Source organism: Watersipora subatra, unplaced genomic scaffold (genome assembly GCF_963576615.1).
Source record: "Watersipora subatra unplaced genomic scaffold, tzWatSuba1.1 SCAFFOLD_27, whole genome shotgun sequence".
Classification (NCBI taxonomy): domain Eukaryota; kingdom Metazoa; phylum Bryozoa; class Gymnolaemata; order Cheilostomatida; family Watersiporidae; genus Watersipora; species Watersipora subatra.
The window spans coordinates 843,532-866,830 of record NW_027045397.1 but is presented as its reverse complement, the minus strand read 5'-3'; the positions used below and the strand labels follow the sequence as shown (position 1 = coordinate 866,830).

The window sequence follows — 23,299 nt, the reverse complement described above, 5'->3', positions numbered from 1 at the left end:
GAGATGTTGAGAGCGAGGTAAGAATATTCCATTAGAGATCAGTATGTCGATCGGGTTTGTTTGGAAACAGCATTTTTGTTTCCGGTTCTTGATGCTGGACTCAGAAGCTATACGGCAGGGGTGCCCAAATACTTTTGCTGGAGGGCCAAACAGGTAACCAGGCCTTATCAGGAGGGCCAGACATGAATACAGCTGTATATATGTAAATGTATGTGCATTTTAAGTAATGTGTAAGTAAACATGAACATAAACATGAAATGTATGTGCATTTTAAGTAATGTGTAAGTAAACATGAACATATACATGAATTGTATGTGTATTTTAAGTAATGTGTAAGTATACATGAACATAAACATGAAAGTAACAAGGTGTAACATAATAACATATGTAGGTTTATTCTCAACAAAATCTACTGTGCAGAAGAAGTATATGTAATGTTAATGAGACACATGGAAGCAAGTTTGCTTTGCAGCTATTGCTGCAATATCTGGTTTATCTTTGGTTACTGCTACAGATAAGAGCTTTTGAGTGTGTTCCTCTGTCAGTACACCCCGATACCTACTTTTTTATAAATGTCAGCTTTGAAAACATTGATTCACACAAGTAGGTTGTACCAAAGAAAGTAGGTAAGTGCACTGCCATTTTGCATAGCATAGGATACTTCTCCTGGACAGCAGGTTGTGTTCGGAACCCTACAATAGTTTGCTCAGCAAATTGAGCTTTAGCCAGTATATCTGCCTTTAAATCACACAGCTCTAATTCTGCCACACCTCTCGGAACATGAGGAAAGTTATCAACTTGGGTTTTCCAAAGCTGATGTGCCTGAAATGGGCACGCAACCAGCTCAATAATGCCATTGATACTATCAAAGGCAGCAAAGCGACGCTCCATCTCTGAAGAAACATCAATGAGAAAAGCGCATGCTGCTGTAAGGTCCACGACATCATCACGACCATTCTCAAATTCTCTGATGATTGGAAAGTGGTTCATATCACTGTTTATGTCCTCGTAAAAACAGTGGAGTTTGTCTTTAAAAGATGTTACTGCCTGCCAGAGTTCTACCACATTACGACCTTCACCCTGCAATTTCAAATTTAGGTCATTCAGATAGGCCAAAATGTCTGTCAGAAAAGCCATGTCTCTCAGTGAATGCTCCGATCTGAGAATCTCTAAAAATCGTTCTGCTGCATCTCCTCCAATCTCACTAAAAACCTGCTCAATATGCTGTCTTACAGTCCATACCCTTTGCAAAGCTATACCCTTACTCAGCCATCTGCAAATATACATTAAAGTACATTGTATATTAAAAATAATTCACAACATTCACAACTTTGCTGTCCTTTTTTACCTTTTCATAATGTAATGAAAATAAGTATGTCAAATATAATTCAAAAATAGCAGTATGGTACTAACCTGACGTTGTTGTGTACTAACAAATCATCATACTGAGAATCAGACTCCTGGAGAAATTTTAGCCGTATAGTATACGGCTCTGGTTGTGATAATGTCATATATCGCGGCACAATCGCGCTTTCTTGACTTCTCTCACGAGAGTTTTTGGGGTGCTAATTTCCTCTCGCGACCCGGCTAGCCCGTGGTAAACATATCTACGTGATCGCAGCGTAATCGCTTTGCGTATAAACGTACAACAATGGACGAGTTACGATTGCAGAGCTCCATGACACATCCAGTAAGCTTGTTATTTTCTGACAAACATACTCGCTATTGCAATCAAATACACGCTCTATGTCATCAACTAATCAAGGTTAATATTTAGGTTTGTGAATTTAGTTGCAGTGCAGTCTGCCCTGGTAGTGAAGGGATGGAATGCAAGGGATTGTTTGTATGTCACAGATTACATTTGCTTCACGTGTGCTATTTTTTGAATGATTTGGTAAGTTTTACTGGCGAAAAAAGCCTCTTGAATTAACCTAAACCACCTGATTTACAATATTGATCTTACTTTTTCTACAGATAGGAAAATTAAATTCGCTTTCGATATTCTCATTGATCTTTTACTTGAAAGCTTAGTCACACTAGCAACTAATAAACAATAATATTGTTTGTTAGTTAAATACTATTAAACATATTATGTTTAATAGTATTTTCAAAGATCATTTTGTTCATTAAAAGTCGATCACATAGCCATAATCAATAATCGTAATTAGTGCATTTTAATAGCTTTTTAATGCATTATATCCTGTCAAAAAACCAGAAGAATTTATAAGATCAAATAATTCGTTTACATATAGGCCTAAAGTGTTGTGAATAGCCACTTGTGAGTTTGTTCGGCGTCCAAGTTGTCTTACAATGGATAAGTAAGAGCTCTCATGCACAACTTTAATTGCTGCAAGCACCACCACCGGTTGCTCAGTATGGTTCTGCATTCTTCATGTTTTACAGCAAGCATGAAAAGGTAGATACAGCTGGATAATATCAAACATAATGCTGAACTGGGTATACGTTAGTAAGTACCCAAATAGTTACACATGCAAATGCAAACATGTAAATGGTGTATGGATGTATCCCGCTGTGTAGAGGTTAATTATTGCTACTACACTGTTTTCTTTCATGTAATTTACAAAGTGCCTTTCTTTGTAGTTGTCCATTTCGTCACTCTTCGCTTCATTGTTCATAGGTTCTTCATTCTCTCTTATCTCTACCAGCATGTTGGGTTGCTGTTGTTTTTTACAGAAAATTTTGTTTTCTGTCAGTTGGTTTTCTATACAAGCTGATTTTTGTATTATAAAGTGGGCTAATCGTAAGAAAGCTTGGTTTCGCAAATCCATCACAAGAGTATACAGTCAAAAGTTAGACAACTTCAACTTTATTATGTAAATAATTATGACATTTTAAAAGAATTTGTTCTCTCACAACTAATTTTTAAATCAATTTTTGGTACTCGATTCAATTTTTTATGCAAGGGCAATATCTTTCATGCGAATTTTATACTTGCAATAAAATTAAAATATTTTTAGTCAATGTGATAGTCTTTTAGATGTGAAGTCTTTTAGTTAGTATAAATACATTGCTTTGCTCAGTTTGCTTACATAATAAAATTATGTGCAAATTTTTATATCAAATTTTTTGTTGCTATTAAAGATACTGCAGATTGTGATATCAGTTAATTTAAACACATAATCTGATAAAACTGTATCATCTATTAAGTTGATAAGATAAGCTGTGATAAGAGCTTTTCAGAAAGATGGAACTTCTGAGCTTGCTTGCACTAGTATGAATTCCGCCTTGAGACAAATTGAAAGGTTTTAGGTGTATTTAACAAATTTATTCTTAAGAATTTGTTCTGAATGCTTTGGAGAATCATATTTTACCATCAGTTTATACTATGATTTCCTGTCATAGATAAAAGTATGCTTGTGCCTTTGTAACAGGTAGATTCAGGGTAAACTATAATCATTGTTTTACCATTTCCCATAGACGTTGGTGAAGTGATTGCCGTCACTGTTTAAACATCTGCTTTGAGTTACTTTTGGATCTCAGGTGAAATAAACAAGCGGACAATCAGGGGCAAAAATAACGAAGTATACAATTAGATATAGAGAATATTTTAGGGTGCAGACTGTTTAGTTGTAAAGATTTGTCTTTGTTAATAATTTTAAAGTGTGACCTAGTATATGAAAACACTGAAACTACAAACTTAATATTTGAGTGTCTGATCACAACCTTCTATATTTTAACATGATAACATTAACAGCCGGAAGAAAATAGTAGTAACAGTAATAATCACAAGCATTTAATACTAATTACAAAAGTACCATAATCTCTAAGCTGTGAACAAGTTATGAATAGAGCCTCATAAATGGAATTGGTAGTTTGTGCTGTGAGAAATGAGCTAATCACTGCTGAGAATTAAAATGTGCTGTAAAATTGGAGTGTGGTGGTAAAACAAGAACTTCTTGGTAGATTATAGTAGGTTTTTAGTAGATAATATCTGGTGAAATGCAACTGTATAGTTTTATTGCTCATTTCAAGCCCAATAAGGAGGCTGCTATAAAATATAAACAAGTACATGTTTGTTTTATACAATGAATAATCTATCATACTCAAGTGCTGAATAGCTGCTCTGATACAACACACACTCGATAGCTAATATTGTAACAACACACAACACTCACTTTCATGGCCTGTTTAAAAGTAAACTGATGACAGAAACCGTTACGACATTAGTAATAATAATAATAATATGGCAGGTAACATTACGGTTTAGTGATTGAACAATGTTTTTTGTGTACTTTCAAACTCATACTGGTTTTTATCGAATTTTTTAATTTGTAAAAATAGACAGAGATCTTTGGGAAAGTTTGACTAGAAACAGTTGCAATATTTTATAATCATATTAAAACGCACATTTTCTACCTTGACTATCTATGAGCATGAATGCAGAGCATGTGTTTATAAGATAGAATTTTCAAGCATTAAAACTGACGCAACTTCTAAGCCTATTGTTTAAAACTTGTGTTTTGAACAAGCAGTTTGAGAATAGCTAATTTTACGAACACGACGACTTTGATGAATTCAAGTTTTTCAATGTTCCTGTTTGTGTAAAAAAATATTTTACTAGCTCACAAGCTGGTTGGTATAATTCTATAACCTCCACTTGAAAGTTAATGCTGGGCGTTTAAAACATGGCAACCTTTTTCGAACTCTGTGAAATCTATTTCGACTTTGCATTGTAATTATCTGCCATTTTGGACAATCAAAGCCTTCAGTTTGACGTCTAGAGGATGGAAAATGTGTATTTGAATATATTGCAATCATACATTGCTTATTCTTATTGCCATCACATATTATATGTCAGTGTTTTGCCAAACAAGCGACCTTTTTGTGTCACAGAGCTTCCATCATAATTATTTTCTGCTTTCCAAACTGTTTTTCGTTTTGATTTTCAACGTTCAAAATCTTTGGAGAACAAAAATATATCATTATAATATATGAAGAAATTAAGGTGGTTTTAAAATGCGGTCAGTTAACATTTAAGGTTTTGTTGAAGGTCGTTTTACAATCATGAAGCACTTTTGCTGTGTAGAATTAACCAATCAAAAAGGAAGTTTAAAGCAATAAGACAACGAGTTAGCTGTATTTTTGATGCTCTCCATCTGGCATTCTCATTGTTACAGCAATGCTGAATCCATTATCACATGAAACATCTGGTTTCCGTTTAATGAACACATCTTCTAAACCTTTTACCACCATAAGCCAATGAATTATATGGCAATGCCTGTCTTTCCTACTTGCTCAGACATTTCCTATCAAACAGAATAAAGAATATCAAGCTAACATCAGATAATTATAACTTTAGTGTCAATAAAGGTAATGGATGTTTGAGATAAGATAACAATTTCCTTTCTCACATCGAATCAAATTCTTAAAATAATATCCTATTAAAATCTTTGTCTATATGTCAGTGTGTAGTTATTTAAAACAAAATATGATAAAAAACATTTTAAAAAAACCAGGTGATGTACAAATAATATCTCTTTGGGATTTTTCATGACAAAACTGTTACCAGAGGAAATGCACTTTTTTAGCATTCAATTATTTTAACATTAGGTACTCATATAGTCATTTTTTTCATTAATTATGGATTATTAATCAAATAAATAAAAGCCAAATTTTAATAGTTTACCAAGTATGTTTTTAAACCCTATGATTCACTTCCACTGAAAATTCACAAACTGTCCTGAGAATCACAGTTTATAATACTGTAAGTTTGTTGCCAATTAATTCATATATATTCCCAACCAAGGTTGAGTTTGGTTGTTAAAGTTGTCTTATCTTGTAACATCTGTAACATGGGAATACAATAGTTGTGTTTATCCAAAACTTGTGAAAGCGAATACAAAATATGTCTAAAGATTTTAGTATTTTTGCTAAGCCAATCATAAGTACTGAACGTGTCAGTACTTACCTGCAACTGTCTACAGAGCTTCAGTTCTCTAGACCTAGTTTACAGTATTAATATACTTCATTGATATATTATAGTACAGGGTATCTGCTCAGAGCGCAACTTACTATTGCATCTTCACACGTCCTCTGGTATTGAATGATCTGCACCACATTATTTTGGTATGTTCAATTCCTTTTATGACAGTCTGGCATGTGAACCAACTAAATTGTTTTTATTGAGATATAGTCAGTAAGTCTATTTTACTTTCTAAAGATGGTTGAATGTACCTTAATAGAAATATAATCAAGTCAGACCATAAGAGTAATAAAAAAAAAATTAGTAATAAAAATGCTTTAAGCTGTAATAATATTCATAACTCGTCTTACCATGCTTGCTGTAGAAGTGAAACTGGCTGAAAAAAAATGTCAGAGCTGCAAAATAAATTTGGCATTTTTATGGCACGGTTGATGTAAAATCTCATGCTGATTGAGTTTGGATCAAAATATTTTTGAAGATGGTGATGTTCATAAGCTATAATGATTTAGATGCCCCTTTGTCGACTATTAGGTTTTACTGAATATGTAAATTATGTCCTGGTAAAAGACTCATTTAGGAGCAAATGAGTCAAGTTTGTATCTGCTCTAAGTTCAAGGTCAATTATATCTACAGATCGAACCACTAGCAAGGAAGAGGGTAAAGTAGTTGATGGTTTTTCAAATGCAACACTCACTTGTTTTCTTAGTTTTCCTAACATAAAAAGTAAATTCATATTCCTTGTCTCTAACTATCAAACAACACAAGTTTTGACTGAGCCATTGGTTTGCACTATACTTGCCTTTAGAGACTGAAAATCTGACATTTCTGCTCATGCTGCTACCTTTGCTATCATTATGGTACCTCTGTTATGCATTGCTACCATTTCCATAGCCTCTGTTCCTCTCTTCATATCCACTCATATCTTACTTCCTATAGCAACTGTCTTATTCATCACTTGGACTACTACTACTCTGATATCTATTCATGTTGTATTCACTTGACTTCTAAACCTTTTATATTACTGGGGGCTGTTCCTGTTCCTCCCCATATCCATACTAGTATCTCTCACTCTACTAAACCTTCCCATACTGCCTCCTCAACTGTCATATCATAACTGCTGTTTTAGCTTTCTTCTGTCTACTGATGTTTCACACATCTTACTGTGCCCATTGTAGCTATTAATCTGTATTCTGCTATAACTACCATCTTGATACCTGTCCCTGTTATCTCAAGATGCATGACATCACTTCTTCCTTCACAACATTTAATAGCAAGATGATTCATCAGTCACTACAGTTTAAATTGTAGCTCACTCATTCCTTATATCTATCAGGTGTATCTAAGAGCAGTTCTGTCAATACTATTATATTTATTTGAACTGCCTCTTGAAGAACGCTGACTCCCGAAGTCATATTCTTTATTGCTGCTTCCTTTAAAGTAGTTCCCATCACTTTTTTCACTGTAACCCTGGCTACCTCAGTCATTTAGTTTATTATTTCTGTTGATTATCTCACATGATCAGCTTAGCAAAACTCAGACTATGGTTAAACAAATGACTTTTAAATGGTAACTAAAAGTAGCAGTTTTTAAGCAATTATAACTTAAAACTGACGCATCTTATAAGCCTATTGTTTAAAACATCTGTTTCGTACAAACAATTTGACAATAGCTAATTCTACGAATTCTACTAACATTTGAACCTTTTTAGACTTCAATTTAATGGACACATCTTCTAAACCTTTTACCACAACAAGCCAATGAATTATATGGCAATGTTTGTCTTACCTATTTGCACAGACGTTGTCTATAAGTATCAAACAGAATAAAAAATATCAAGCTAAAATCAGATAATTATAACTTTAGTGTCAATAAAGGTAACGAATGTTTGAGATAAGATAACAATTTTCATTCTCACATCAAGTCAAATTTGTAGAATAATATCCTATTAAAATATTTGTCTATATGTCAGGGTGTAGTTGTTTTTAAAAATAACGATTTCTCTATTCTTGCTTTGAAATCAAGTTTGTAAAATATCAACTGTATGCTAATTACTCTTATGAAATAGTTACATGTGTAGTTTACATATGTTAGTGTACAGTTATTTTGACAAAATATATTATAGTCCGATTTTGGAAAATAGAAAGTGATGTACAATTAGTTTTTTATTTAATTTTTTGTGACAAAGCTTTATTTAAGATAAATTCACTTTGCATTAAAATATTTTCACTTTAAATACTCAGATAAGCATCCTCTAAGTTAATTACGGATTTTTAATCAAATATTTAAGTCAAGTTTTTGTATTTTACCATTTATGTTTTTAAACCCTATGATTTACTTCCACTGAAAATTCACAAACCGTACTGAGAATCACTGTTAATAATAGATGTAAATTTGTTGCTTATTAATTCATGTATATTCCCAACCAAAGTTGAGTTTGCTTTTTAGTGTTTTCTTCTGTTGCTTTATATGCACTCATAAATTATAATGATTATGATATATATTTCCAACAAAATAGTTGGTCCAACCTCGTGTGTAACACGTTTGTACAAGAGTTGTGTCCAGAACTTGGACAAGTTGAGGCAAATAAGTCTAAAGAACAAGATTTTAGTCTTTTTGCTAAGCCAATCATAAGCAAGTACTAAACACTAAGGGTCAGCACCTACCTACCACTGTCTACATAGCTTCAGTTCTCTAGACCTAGTTTATAGTATTAATATACTTCTTCGATATATTATAGTACAGAGTATCTGCTCAGAGCACAACTTACTATTGTGGCTTCACACGTCCTCTGGTATTGGATGACCTGTACCACATCATTGTTGTGAGTTCAACTCCTTCTATAACAGTCTGGCATGTTACCAAGTTGAATGGTTTTCATTAAGATATAGTCAGTAAATGTATTTTACTTTTTAACGATGGTTGAACATCTCTTAATGGAAATATAATCAACTCAGACAATATGCCTTATGAATAGGCATTATTTTATATATTTGTATCGATAGACCAAACCATTCACAGATTAATATAAATTGTACAATCATTCTACTGAGACTTATCATTTTATTTTTATTAGTAATAATAATGCCTTGAGCTGTAATAATATTAATAACCTGGCGGACTCGGACGTGCTTGTGGTAGAAGTGAAACTGGCTGAAAAAAGGTCTAAGCTCATCCTGCAAAACATTTCGGACATTTTTATGGCCAATGAAACCAATTTATGCTGGTTAACTGTATATCGGAATACATTTGAAGGTTTACAACTTTAAATAAATTTTAAAGGTTGACTTGCAACAAAATTCACATTACAGTTATTTGGTATCAAAAGATTCATCGTGTCCTACTCTGTTGTGTTGTAGGTGAAAATATGTGAAAATGTGATTACAAGCTCTTAAAAGCTCAAAAACCAACAGTTATTCGTCGCCATCACAAAAATGCCGTAGGTTGGAATCAATTTATCTTTCTGATGTACTCAAACAATTTGGTTACTGTTTTGACACATGATACATGTCACATGTCTATCTCACTGTCAATTTATTAAGAGTTTATCTTTATAAACTATAAAGCTGTAGAGAAAGAATTTAGTACTAGTTAATATGTTGATGTTAAGCTTGTGTTATCCATAGAGAATGCCTCTCAGAGTTAACAATTACCTCTATTGCAGCTGTATCCATAGTTCCAACCACATGGCTCTTATCAGAGACTCATTGACTGCTGTAAACCCACTCAATTTACTTTGGAGCATTTGGTTGTCTTCAGAGAAGGATTGTTGATATCAACTCAATGAGATCGAATTCTCTAACCGTCACTGGTAAGTAAAAACATGTGGTGATTTAGTACAAGGTCTTTAATGAAGCTATAACTCATACTTTCTCAAACTGAATTTAATTTAGAGCATTGTACAGGAGCTAGTTTTCATCTAGTTGAAGGTCCTGAACCTAGTTTTACTTTTACATAATTTGCTCAGGCTAACAAAAGTCTAACACTAGTTTTTGCTACGAGATATATTCTATTGTTACTTCCTTAAGCAAATTTGTGTTTAGTGTTAGTATTGTAAGGTTCTATCATATCTGATCTATTGTAAGGTTCCCAAGCATGTTCTAATCATGTACTCTGTGAGAAACTTTAAAATCTACTGAGAAAGCATTATTAATCAGATGGTTAGTAATATATCAGTGTAGGTACTGAAACGTCTCTCTCAAGGAGAGATGACTGTGTGTGGCTAACAGAAAGTTTCAGAGATTAAACTAGTGCGTTGTGGGTGCTAATGTGTCTTGAGTGTGTATTATGTTAGTAATAGTCACTCTAATAGAGCTCTTTTCTTACAGACCTGGTACTGTCAGCAATATCCTGTCCAGTAGAGTTACTCAAGTGTAAAGTATAGATGCTAGACATGACTACTGGGTATGTATAGCTCTATGAATCTTTTCGCTTTTGTTGCTTGTAGAATAATTAGTTACCATATTATATTGAAATGGTGATTTTAATAAAACAAGTTAAAATCTAACATATAATTTATCGATTAAAATTTTTTTGTAGAATCATATTTCGTAGTGAAACTACTAAACGTCCAATTCAATGAATTCGTTTCTTTTTGTATAATAAATCTGCAGCCTAACAGACAGTAAGTTCATCTTTCTTTTTATCACAAACCCCTCAGTTTCCATAAACCTGCCATTACTTTCTTGTTGAATTACTGGGTAAAATAGTTGATGGTTTCTCGAATGCAACACTCACTTGATTTCTCACACTCACTTAATTATTTTCATCAGTTCATAGAGTACAACACTATTCATAAAGTGAAATTTTCAACACAACCCTTCCTGAAGACCTCAAGCTATACCATACATATTCACTAAAATGTAGCAAACTGGTTGTCAGATTGGGATTGTTTTACCTTTGTCTTGGCACCTACAATGTCAGCATATTTTTTACCATCTGTCGTACTAATAGTGAAACTAGGTACAACTATCACCTGATGCTTGCAGGTTATCAGTGAGCATATGGAATGTTAGACTGACTAGTTATAGATCTAACTAGACTCAACTCATAAGCTGTGATTAGGGATGCGCTTATGGAGAACCACAGGCTATGGTAGGTGTGTATTTTTCTAGAATCAGAGACTGCACTTAATTGCTCTGTCACAGACTTAATAAGTTCAACACATGATGAACTACAGCTGCAGATGTCTTTTACAGTAAGATTAGTGGCTATAGACATATAGTACATTAGGATCTATTGTTGTAAATATCTACAAAATAATTTATGGTTATCAATATTCAGTACTTTAGGACTTCTGGATATAAATGCCTAGTAATATTAGATCAAAGGCTATAGACATGTGGTACAGAATGATCTATGGCTATTATAAACTATGACAGCAGGATAAATTAGCTACTGTCATTAACATCATGTGATCCCTCTTCCCAATAGCTGATCATAAAAAAATATGAAGTTGTCTTGTCTATCAGTTTTTCCTTGACACTTCACCATAGCTTTTTCTTAATTTAATCGATGTCTTCTGTGTATTCCTGACCATCAGCATAACAACAGTAACACTTACAAAAATTGTGTTTCAATGCTGACAGCAAAATGGCCAAGTTTTTAGTGGCTTTCACTTGTCCACCATTTTTAATATGTTTTGATATAGTTTGGTTTTAGCACAAGCGAGTCGATCTTTTAGATAGGATTTAGTTTTGGAGTTGTATCGGTATAATTGGTTGAGTTAATCTTTCTTGGAGCAGTGTCTGTCTATAGTCATATTTTGATTAGTCTTATAATTAGAGCTGCACAACGATTGTAAAAATTGATCGCGATTAATAACTGGTCTGAACCAGTTAATCTTCGATAAATCTTAGAACTAATCTAGCAAAAACCTGCATATTCAAAAACAAATAATACAGCTACATATAGATTGATTATAGTTTAAACAATTGTTAGCAGTAGTGTACATAAGTGCAATGTACAAGTACAATGTACATAAGTTAAAATGGAATAATTATTATGAGTATGAAATCTGTCTATGAAAATCTATAATTAAGTCAACCAAGAGTTGAGGCAGCACAGTTTATTCACATTATCCGAATAAAGAGATGCCCTCTTCCTACATACATTATTGCCAGCTTTAAAGAATAGCCGCTCACAGGGCACAGCAGTGCCGGTAGTCAGTAGTATTAGTTATTGTCTGCAACAGCTGGTGATGATTTCTGCGCGGTAAGATGAGAACTAGTTAAAATATATCTTAATGATGATGTGCTGTGGTGGTAAGCAAATTCTTTCTGGCATATACTGCCCTTCGCTTTTTTGTTTACGCTTCCAACAACTTACTGAAATGCGCTACCTACGGTGGAAGATATATTTCTGCTTTCATGCTCCAATAAAGTGGCAATCTTATATTACTAATATTCTGAAGCTGAAATATGATTGTGATTTTTTTGAAAAATGAAAATACATGAATAATTTACTTAAGGAAGTTTTTAAAAATAAACAAAAATAAACTGTAAGATATTAAATAATACTGAAATCTATTTTGTTGCTATTACCTAGAAACATGTTCAAACAACTAACGGCATGGCCGCTTACAACTAGATCGGCACGCGCTTGTGCATTGTATAAACAAGTTTAATGTTAGGGACTCACTGCGTTTTCATAGTCAAGTGCAAAATAATTGTGGTTTAATTTATTGGTAAGAAAGTGTTGCTTGTCATAATATTTGTTAGTAAATTAAATGGTAGTAGCCTGCTATGTTAGTATAAAGTATAGTACTAAACAGTACAAAGGAAAGGAACCACATCAAGATCATCACCTCGGTTGCATTTTAATTGAAGATTAATTGGCCCAACTCAGTTAATCGTTTATTTGTATTAGTCGTGTTAATCGTTTAATTAACACGATCATTGTGCAGCTCTATTTATAATATAAAGTTCATGTCATGGACTGTGGCATTATGACTATCAAAGTTTACTAATGTAAGCTCTATGGAAACTTATTGCTCTACGATCTAAGGTTATACATGTACGTCTCTAATTCACTAAGATTGGTGGCTTTATGTAGATGTCTAGCTCCAATCATATCATAGCTAATGAGTATCAGCTAATGTAGCATTAGTTTCAGCTAGTAGATGTATTATTTTGTAAGGCTGGCAGGTTACTAATATCAAGTCTGCTGAACTGAATCTAATCATGTACTACATGAGGATTACAGGCTATGTCTATTATGTAGGACTTAACTTGGACGTCTGATTGAATACGTCAGTGATAAACCCCTCAGAGTACAGAGAAGGTTGTAACAATAACTAACCATTAGAATCTGAGGGTGGAAGTAGAAGAATAAAACTACATGTATGATGGTAAATTATTTTTGGAAATAGAAGTGATGCCTACATTTATACTTTACTACATTTATGGTGCTACGCTAGTTAACTCTATGTTTACACGTAGACAGTTTAAGTTGATATTTTTAACTGATGTGAAAAATCTCTATTGCTAGTAGTTGGAAATACAACAGATCTGTTATATTTTCTTCAGATGGTCAACTGATGAGCTGCTATACTCTGTAGCTTGTTGAACTAAAGAACTGTCATGTTGTACCCTACCCTCTTTCCTTCAGTGCTGGTTGAGAAGAATTATCAAGAATATCTCCACTTCCAGGCCAAGTTCTACCCTTGCGCCATCTACAGTTTTATTCAACCTATAGATTCTGAGAAATGTGAAGGCCTTTTTGATCAGGAAGAGTATAAATTCATAAATTGCAAAATAGTGAGACAGCTGGAGATAGATTTCAAGAGTTCTTCTATCTTTCCTGACTACGGATGAGTTCTACCTAGCTTGTAAACATAACATATTGACCAGTCCTAATAGAAAACCATTCAAATAGTTCATTACCAGTTTTGACTCTAGTGACTGGTCCCACTCACTAGAGCTGAGCACCAGCTCTAGTGAGTGGAATCCCAACAGAGGATCCCACTCACTGTGAGATCTTCTGTTGTGATCTGACATCTTTCTGCAGGATCCCAAAAGCTTTCTGACAGTTCCCACTCCAAGTTATTTTTTAATATTTAAAAGTAGGTATATTACAGACATTTATTTATGTTAACGTCTGCATAAAACCAGAGATAAACCAAACATATCTATGCGTCTGTATCTTTTTATTTTGTCGCTATCTTCTTCGCCCCATAGTTTACAAACTGACTATATTGGATGTTATTAAGATGTATGCAAGGTCAAGGACAAATTTAACATTGCGCAACCAAGTCACCAGAATATAACTGTTGTCATTCGTGTACAGTGATACGGTTGTAAACTAAATGACACCTCATAAATACACTAGTATGCACACATGCTAAACGGATATCCCCATTTGCATAAAATTTAAATGAATATTAGCAATATAGTGGATACGAAAAATGTAACTGATAACAGACCCTTTGTCTTTAAAAAGTGAGTTTTTACTGCAAGAGTAATTGTTTGTTATGTTACCTACACACCATCTATACAATGTAGATGTTGGTTGACAGAAGGGTAATCATTTTAAAAAGTGATTCGTTGTGATAACTCTCACGACTTGGTTTGTTTATATTAGTGTAAGATAACACGGGTGGGTAAACATAACTTATTGATGATATCGATGGCAATGTAACAAGAGCAGAGTTAATATGATGGTTATGCCGAAGCAGGTTAAGCCAGCCATATCAAGATTCAACTAATCTCTAACTATGGAAATCCAGCAGTTCTTACACAGGGCTAACAAAGGTGATATGAAGCCATGCCTCAATGTTATATAATGTGTGTACATCTTACTCTGGTTATTGTCACTGCTCTTATTATAAAAATACTTTTATAATAGTTTATAGTAATAAAGTGCTCCAAACTGACATAGACTCACATCATCTCTTGTAAGTTTAACTTTATTAATAATAATATTTATATCTTTAGTTAGTTGTAACTAGTTCAGGCCTTTGTATCATTTTAAGCACTGGGTATACATGCTATCACTCTATTTGTATTTACATTGTAGATCAGAACAGGAGAAGGTAGTGTTTGATATCACAGGTTGTCTCCTTCTTTCTATAACCAAAATGAGCACTTTATAGCTAGTTGTTTCGTAGGTAAGTACTGTATGTCACATAGTAGACATATACATGAGTAGATACTGATAGCATTGGCTAAAGTTACATCTGGTTACATCTTAACAAAAGGTTATCTCCGCACTGTGTGGACTCACTTTCGATCTAACTCTTTGATGTCCTGACTGTTGAGTGCATTGCAGTCATAGCTAGTCACATGGTGTCATGATCATACCTGGTCACATGGTATCACAATCATAACTGGCTACATGGTATCACAGTCATAGCTGGTTACGTGGCACCACAATCATAACTGGTCACACGGTATCATGCTCACAGCTGAATACCATCAGCCCTCTACCATGAACATTCAACTAATTGTGAACAGCCAACTGTGTCATAGTTACTATGGTAAAACTAGTTGACATGTTGTTATAGGATTGAGACATTGAGATCAACCTGGGTGGTATTAAGTAAGTTAGTAAGGAAGTAGTTGCTAGTTCTGTCAAAATGCCAACTTACTGGCATACTTCAGACTACTAACTATTTATATGACAAACTCTTTTTTCAATTTATATATATATATCTCCAAGTCCGTGTGTCGTCGTCGGAAATCCGGCTATAGATCTTAAAATCTCAGGATAAATATTCCGTACCGAAGGGGATTCGATCTTGGACCGGGCCATTCACCAGTCTGACGCCTTGCCCACAAAACTACGGAAGTCGAATTGCTAGCCTGCCAATATAATTCATTATATCAGAACAAAACCTAACTGGTTTGCGTGTGATGCGGGTCATAGCATAACGTCACGAGAAGCTGTTCGTTCACATTATTAAACTGGTTAATAGCAAAACTCTCACTACTTCTCATTGTGTATAAGACAAAAAACATTTTTCATGATATTTAGTTTGAAAGTTAGAATGGCAAATGTTGTTATATGTTAAATACAAATGAGTTTCCTGTCCAAATACTCTTCTATTACACGGGCAACACCGGGTGGCACAGCTAGTAATTCTATATGGTAGTCTTACGGTAGTTTCTGGGGTTGGATAGATTAATCTTGTTGTCAGACTTAGATAACTAATATTTATACTATAATCTTTTATGATGTTGTAGCATGGCTACCTACCCTCTAAACGGACAAATTATTTCATACATACATGTAGATCCACTGTTTCGCAACTAGTACTTTGTTGTCGTATCGTTCAAATGCTACAGAATATTTATTTTCCCTTGAAGGTAGAACAGATCTGTACCGATGTTTTTAAAACGACTGCATCTCTTCAGCTTGCCCTTAAACTGTGCACAGACAATATATGATAAAGATGGCTGCCAAGGTCTGAACTGAGAGATGCTGCCAACTCTACTGTATTTCTCTCCTTGTTTGGTGATTACATCTTTACAAATGAGTACCTGCATCAATGGAGCTGGTCACACCACCAGGTATGTAGAGCTTAGTTTCATAGACCTATTTACAAGACATCGCTTACGCATGCGTTATGTTGTTCTACTTTCTGTGCTCTGCGTACACATTCTGTTTGGTATGAACTAAAAGAATAACTTGAACGTTTTTTAATTTGGTTTAATTAATTCATACTACTTAAAAAAGTTCCCATATTTAACAGACGTCTGAATATACAGGGAGTCCCTGTTTAACAAGGTACTCAGTTAATAACAACTTAGAGTAACTACAGACTTAAAAACAGATCTAATATTAACTTAAAACAAACTCCTTTGTTATTATAACAATACTGTTGCAGCTGTAATTACTGTAGTTACTGTAATTATGGTGATGTTGTGGTCGTACAGTTGTGAGAGTTACTGCATGCTGTCACATATGTATGAGTTAGCTAAGGCAACCCAGACACCATCTTCCCATCTCTCACTCAGTTATCTTCCCCTGTTAGTCAGTCGAGTTTATTTCTATGATTATATCTGTGCAGAGTGGTCAATGGCAGTTCAATACTTTTATTGTCCCTCAAAACATCAGAGAAAATAAAAAGTATTGTTTTTTATTATTCAATAAATACATGACATATATAAATAAGTATATAATTAAAGAAGAAATAGAAAGTATAAAATACTGTACATACAATAGATGAATGTTTTGTTGAATGTTAGGGAATCGGCTAGACCCATAATTTTTTAATACTATTGCCTATCCTAATTTTTAATAGGTTTATCTAACATATTAAATAAGATAGTTTATTATACTATCAAAGCAGTAAACAAAAATTCAACATATAAAACAAGAAAAAGGTAAAAGATACCATAATGCCAAATGATGAGATGGTCTAACCTATTTAAACCATAACTGCCCCCATCCTGAGTAGATTTTCAAATAGCAAACCAACTATGCTGATCACTATGGTCACACTATTTTTCATAATTTTTGCCTCAATAAAAAAATTCCAAACAATTTTGAGATTAATTTGCATTTTGTCCCTAAAACGATGTCATTTAGAACGCGTTGCTATTTAGCGGATATCGTTAATTTAGTGGCGTAACCTAGCTTACAATTGGCCAACTAACAACGCTAGCTTATGATAAAATCGCGGTTTTTGAGCTTTATTTTCTTGGCATGCAGCCCATAAAACATCCAGTAACAATCTACAAGCAGTGTTGAATATCCTATCTACCTTTTAGGAAAGACTGAGATTATAATACAGGCTGGAATTGAAAAAGAATAGGTTTTAAGACAACCGTTTCGATAAAGTCATTTCACTGCATTCTCCTATCTGCCGTGTCATGGGTCAACCGTCTTTCAAATAGTCCTGGAACACAATTATATCTTGGTAAAGTTTCCATTGAAAGCAGACCTGTGTCTTACGTGATCTGCTGCTTATGCAACCTACAGTTATGCAACCGCACCAAGCAGTATTAAAGTTTAGCGTGAAAGCAAGTTCCGCTCAACTTGCTACAACCCGCGAACACATTCCTTTCTCATCCCTACGCTGCGAGTACTCGGTTGAGAAAATAATAAATAATGCTCCTTCATTGAGAATACATCGTGCATCATCCTAATTGTTGATTACGAGTGGTATATAGTCAACTTTGAGTGATATATTGTTGATTTATAGTGGCATTTTGTTGATTGAGGGGTGTATTGTTGACTTCGAGTGGTATATTGTCAACTTATTATAGTGGTGCATTCTGTATTGTCAACTTGAGATAGGTGTTTTGCTGACTTGTAGTAGTATATTGTTAAATTGAGAGTGGTTTATTGTGGAATTTGAGTAGTATATTGCCAATTGAAGATTGGGGTATCATGAACTTGAGTAGTATATAGTTGAGTAGTATATTTTGTACTCATCCCTCTACCAGCCTGAGGTAAGTAGTAGTATACTGAAGTCTTATTGTAAATTGATGAAACAACAACCATCCGCTTATAAAACTCCTATTTGGCTTGCATTTATTATTTTATTACAAAATATTTGTGTTAGTATCAAGGTATCATTGATGAAAAAAGGCAATTTTACCACTGTTTCCAGAATAAGATGAGCAGAAGATGCGCAGCTGCCAACTGTGAAGCTACAGACCATCTGAAGGTGTGGCCTGTGAGTTCTTCTCTTCAAATTCGATGGATTCACTTTGTCTCGACCAAAGTTAAGAATTTCAAATGGACTAGTAACAGTCGTCTGTGCTTTAGGCATTTCTCTACAGACTCATTCACCAATTATAATCAATGTCTTACGATGCCTTGTGTCAAATGAGTATATTATAATGAATGATAAAATGTTATCAGAGATAAAAGTTATGTTTTCTCTGTACTAAAGATCTTACACTACATCAGAACCAAGAGTTGCATATCTTTGTTCAAATGTATAAGTGTTTTTTTATTCCTCACTGTATAATATTATCATAGTAATTAAACCAATTTAACCGCGCTGGGACTAGGTAGCTAGCAAACCCAAACTGATCGCAATCGGAAGAATCCAGCTGACTAAGCCAGAGCCAAATCTTATCTGTAGAATTATCATGAATAAAAACCAAATAAAAGATCCATGAGTAAATAGAGTCTAGCTGCATCGATAGCAATATTGTCAAGTCAGTAGCCTACATTAATTAACATGGTCTACATTTCTGTGGTTGTTCATCATCGCATCATATATATATATATATATATATATATATATATATATATATATATATATATATATATATATATATATATAGACAGACTGCTTACAAAATTTAAATGAAATACAATCTTTTCAAAATATTTTAGGCTCACATTCAAAGATGATGCTGTACCAACCATTCAACTTGCATCTGGCGCATCAGTACCATCACCAAGAAAGCAACAACCTAGATTGCCTACTAAAAGAGAGAGCAGATTAGAGAAGAGGAGAGCACTTGCTCCCGAGTAGGTCACCTCAACCTGAGTTCAGAAGTATAACAACTGTCTATCTCTGCTGTGTTAATGTTGTTACGTTTTATTGCATGATTATTTTATCCCTCATACCCTTTTATAATTATAGACAGGGATCATGGTACAATGAACCCAGATACTTGGTAGATCACAAGCAACTTCTAGAGGCACTCAAGTACTGTAGGAAGTGTGCGTGCTATACCAACGTGGAGTCTACATACAGAGATGGGGGATACATCAAAATGACAGCTGTTTGTGATAGCTGCAGACACGTGAGAACATTGGAATCTAGCACCAGTGGACGTGCTGTCATAAACATTTTGATAAGTGCGATGATCTTGTTTACTGGGTGCTTGCCAACCAAGTTTATCCGTACACTCTCGATGCTTAGTAGCATGGCTCCCTCTATTCAATTTTTTTTTCAGACACCAACAACACTACCTTTATGGAGTAAGTCTTTAATCTACCGTAATGTTTATGTATGACATTTAGCGCTGTTTGCTGTTGATAATTTTACTTCAGTCAACCAGAAATAGGTTGACAAAATGAAACGCAAGTATGTCGAATGTCATTCACATCATATCATGGTACAATTGAGTCCTGAATGTATTCACCAATGTTCAAAACTCAAATGAATATATACAGCAATTACTAGCTTGGTTTCTATCTAAACTCTACGCCTTTTATGTAACAATCTTGTATGTTTCATGTAATACTAAGTTTTTTCTACACAGGTCATCAGAAATCTCTACAGCCATAACATGACGGCAGTACAACAGGCCCTAGATGCAGAACATATAGATTTCAGCAGAGATGGAAGATTTGACACCCCAGGACATAGTGCCCTATACAGCACCTACACACTAATGGATGTAAAATCCTCTCTTATAGTGGCATCTCAGTTGGTGAAGGTGAGAACTGTCTCCAGTGAACATTATTATTTTTACTAGATTTGATAAATTGATTAGTTATCTGCTTAAACGTTTAACAACATATTCAGTGTTTCAATACCTATTGTGTTTATGTTTTATAAGAAAGACAGCGCCCGATAGTCAAACCAAATTGAACATTCTTACATATACAGGTCACTGAGACAACTTCATCACAGGCAATGGAGAAGGAGGGATTGATCAGATGCCGTCGAGAAGTGGAAGATGCTGGTGTTTGTATAGGCAGCCTAACAACTGACCAGCATATCATGATTGCTCCTTACATGAGGAAAGAATGGACAGAGCTTACCCACTATTTCGATCTATGGCATATTGCGAAGAGTGAGTGTTTAATTTAAAAGTTTGATTCTACAAGCACAATATCTGATATTTCTCTGAGATAGATAGAGTAGGTTCAGATTGCGCCAAACTGGTTATTTATAGCGTGTTAAGGCTGGTGGCAAAAGTGTTATCCAACCTTTTGGAATTCTGTGGTTTATGCACCAAGGTTTGCTTATTGCCACATGGTACCAGTTAATTGGATATACATGTAATAAAATAAGCACCATGCTTAAGTTATTACAGTTGTTTCACTTTTATTAGATCTAAAGAAAAAGCTCTGTGAGTTTGCTAGCGTTGCAGCTAACAGAGTTGTTGGTCACTGGTCGGAGACGATAATACGCCACCTCTATCACGTTGTGGTAAACACAGAGCCTGGAAGTCAGCTTAGAATCGAATGATGAAAATCAGTCACCAACCACATGCGCACCATTCATGTTCACAGAGATAACACTAAATTCCATCATTGTGTTCATGGGACAGACACCTTATTGCCAGAACCAGATAGTGAAGGTTATCTTTGTGATCGCCGCTGGATTGATAGATGTAAGTAACATGGCTTTAATATTATGTATGGGTGACTGATGTTATACTATTTTATTTCTATATCATCTGGCCAAGTAAATATTAATCGATTACTTATTGCTATATATATATATATATAAATATATATATATATATATATATAAGTATATATATATATAAGTATATATATATATATAAATATATTTATATATGCGTTCATGTTACCATCACTGGCAAGGTATAGGTCAACTTAGGCCAAATGTAGAATTGAAGCCTTGGCATTGCAATAATTAAATAATTTCTTGTTTTGTAGATAGCCTAACGGCAGTAAAACTAAGACCGATTCTTGAAAGAAAGGGCCTGATTGATGCCGTATCTAAGGCTGGTAGACTAGCTACTACCGAGCTAGAATCTTTCCATGCCGAGATCAACAGGAATGCCCCAAAGATGGAAGGCTTCAGCAATAGTGGAATGCTATCATGGTTTGTACTAAAGTTGTGATCAATTCTCCAATAAGTCGGTCAAAACTTCAGTCAGTGGGCCTCGGAGGCTGTTTATATACTATGATGAGTTTGTTGTCACCACTCAATAGACCGATAGAACAGACAGATGAGTACACCAAATCTATAAGCTCTAACCAATGGTAATGTTTGACACACAAACATTACTGTTTTGGCATGTCTCAGTCGATCCTTTTCGTGATTTGCAACTTTTGCAAATGGCGACTTGTTAAAAAATGAGATCTTGTTTTGGTTATAGAGTACAACCGTTATGCTACATAACGAAAGCTGTAACAAAGATGTCAAGCTGAAGAGGGATGGAATGCCTCTGGTTGTCGTTCAGAGGAGTAAGGCGACCAAGCAAGTACTAACTGCTGTTCATCGGAGACAAGATGCTACATGTAGTAAGTAATGTTGGCAGACTTGCCACTGATAAAAAACTTTTCGTACCAAATAAACGAGGTATTTTTTTCTATGCTCTCGTAGGTTTCTCAAAGCTGCTTTAGTGATCACAACACGATTGCTTTCACAGTGGTTTTATACAAACCCAGTCAATGTATCAACCATATTGCTAAGCTCTTTCATAATTATTGTTCTAATTTTGTAGATTACATTGATGACCTCTTCAAGGAGCTGGAAAAGCATCTCATTTCAGGATCAAAACCAGTGTATGTTGATGTGGAGCCGCCAACCCTAGCATCAACAGGTCTTTCATACAGCTTGAAAGAGATTAAAGCAAAACATCTACCGAGGATGGTTGCCACCAAGCCCCATTTTTACAGGAAAGTTGAAGGCGAGGTAGAAGAAATAGTTAGCAGTAGGAATGGTAGAGGAAGGGAGGGGGGGGGGTAGAAAAAACTCGGATAGAAATCGGCCCATAGTTTTCCTCTAAAGACCCTGTGAACATTAACACCATAACTGTCACATGCAACTTTTATCGTATTTACCAGGTAAATCAGACATGCTGATTCAAATTTTGTACTCAAAATAAAGATTGGTCCGCCAACTTTCAGAGTATTGAAGGCCTTTTTACAGCGTTTTAATATCGGTCTCAAAAACAACATGATCAGCTCAACTAGCTCTGCTCATAGATACATGACGTAACCTAGCTTTTCAGGAATGGAATTTAGCAATGTTTAGACCGATCTAGAATAATAGAGATAGGTGCTTTAAAATCCATTTTTATCTAAATTAAGTCTTAAAAATAATGTATTTTCTGAAAGGTAAATAAGCTTTTAACATTGCATATTTAATGAGTTCAAAAAACCGCGATAACATCGCTAGCTTGTGATAAAATTGCTCTTTTTTCAGCCCATTTAAACATCATGCAACAAGCTACGAGTTGTAACAAGCTAATGTCTTTGAAGGTTAGTTGACCAATCTTTATGTTGAATACAAAGTCGGAATCAGCGTGCCTGATTTCCTTAGAAAATATGATAGAAGTTGTACGTGACAGTTATGGATTAAGGCCGAAACTTATGGTGACATATGACAATTTTTGAATTTTGGGCAAATTTTCTATATTGCCGATTTATGAAGCACTGTAAGCAGTAGAATGTGCTTTTTCAACATGTATGCGTTTTATTGACAGAAACTAAGACAAAACTCTACAATAAGCTTTTTATGGA

At 34.5% G+C, this 23,299-nt stretch overlaps 3 protein-coding genes and 1 long non-coding RNA gene across 9 annotated transcripts in view; 2 read left to right on the top strand and 2 right to left on the bottom strand.

Annotated features, from left to right (window-relative positions):
* The window catches only part of LOC137410439 (sacsin-like), a 276,408-nt gene that overhangs the window by 197,645 nt on the left and 55,464 nt on the right, over positions 1-23,299 (bottom strand). The window lies entirely within an intron of this gene.
* Positions 559-1,511, bottom strand: LOC137410435 (general transcription factor II-I repeat domain-containing protein 2-like). Its single transcript, XM_068095852.1, has 2 exons — positions 1,414-1,511; positions 559-1,273 (listed from the first exon to the last, which is right to left on the bottom strand). Exons 1-2 carry the CDS (start codon positions 1,509-1,511, stop codon positions 559-561), a joined length of 813 nt encoding a protein of 270 aa, XP_067951953.1.
* On the top strand, positions 1,647-18,883 carry LOC137410426 (uncharacterized). Of its 6 annotated transcripts, none has more exons than XR_010981197.1 (10): positions 1,760-1,894; positions 6,004-6,087; positions 8,682-8,765; positions 9,301-9,380; positions 9,606-9,752; positions 10,270-10,345; positions 10,930-11,039; positions 13,468-15,047; positions 16,246-16,449; positions 18,498-18,883. It is a non-coding gene; the product is annotated as an uncharacterized lncRNA (long non-coding RNA). The 6 variants fall into 6 exon arrangements; XR_010981200.1 differs by lacking the exon at positions 6,004-6,087 and having other exon boundaries at positions 1,784-1,894; positions 13,468-14,003; positions 14,957-15,047; XR_010981198.1 differs by lacking the exons at positions 1,760-1,894; positions 6,004-6,087 and adding an exon at positions 1,647-1,690.
* On the top strand, positions 19,529-22,453 carry LOC137410437 (uncharacterized). The gene is made up of 7 exons (XM_068095854.1): positions 19,529-19,650; positions 20,113-20,289; positions 20,463-20,649; positions 20,911-21,192; positions 21,485-21,653; positions 21,931-22,075; positions 22,279-22,453. Exons 1-4 carry the CDS (start codon positions 19,621-19,623, stop codon positions 21,045-21,047), a joined length of 531 nt encoding a protein of 176 aa, XP_067951955.1. The 5' UTR covers positions 19,529-19,620; the 3' UTR covers positions 21,048-21,192; positions 21,485-21,653; positions 21,931-22,075; positions 22,279-22,453.

What these genes read in the sequence shown, in the direction of transcription:
- LOC137410435 (XM_068095852.1), bottom strand. Translation starts at nt 1,511, where the DNA reads ATGACATTATCACAACCAGAGCCGTATACTATACGGCTAAAATTTCTC. An exon ending in TTAGTACACAACAACGTCAG is followed by an intron (nt 1,274 to 1,413) that starts GTTAGTACCATA and finishes GTATATTTGCAG; the next exon opens with ATGGCTGAGTAAGGGTATAG.
- LOC137410437 (XM_068095854.1), top strand. Translation starts at nt 19,621, where the DNA reads ATGACAGCTGTTTGTGATAGCTGCAGACAC. An exon ending in TTTGTGATAGCTGCAGACAC is followed by an intron (nt 19,651 to 20,112) that starts GTGAGAACATTG and finishes TTTTCTACACAG; the next exon opens with GTCATCAGAAATCTCTACAG. An exon ending in TCTATGGCATATTGCGAAGA is followed by an intron (nt 20,650 to 20,910) that starts GTGAGTGTTTAA and finishes CACTTTTATTAG; the next exon opens with ATCTAAAGAAAAAGCTCTGT.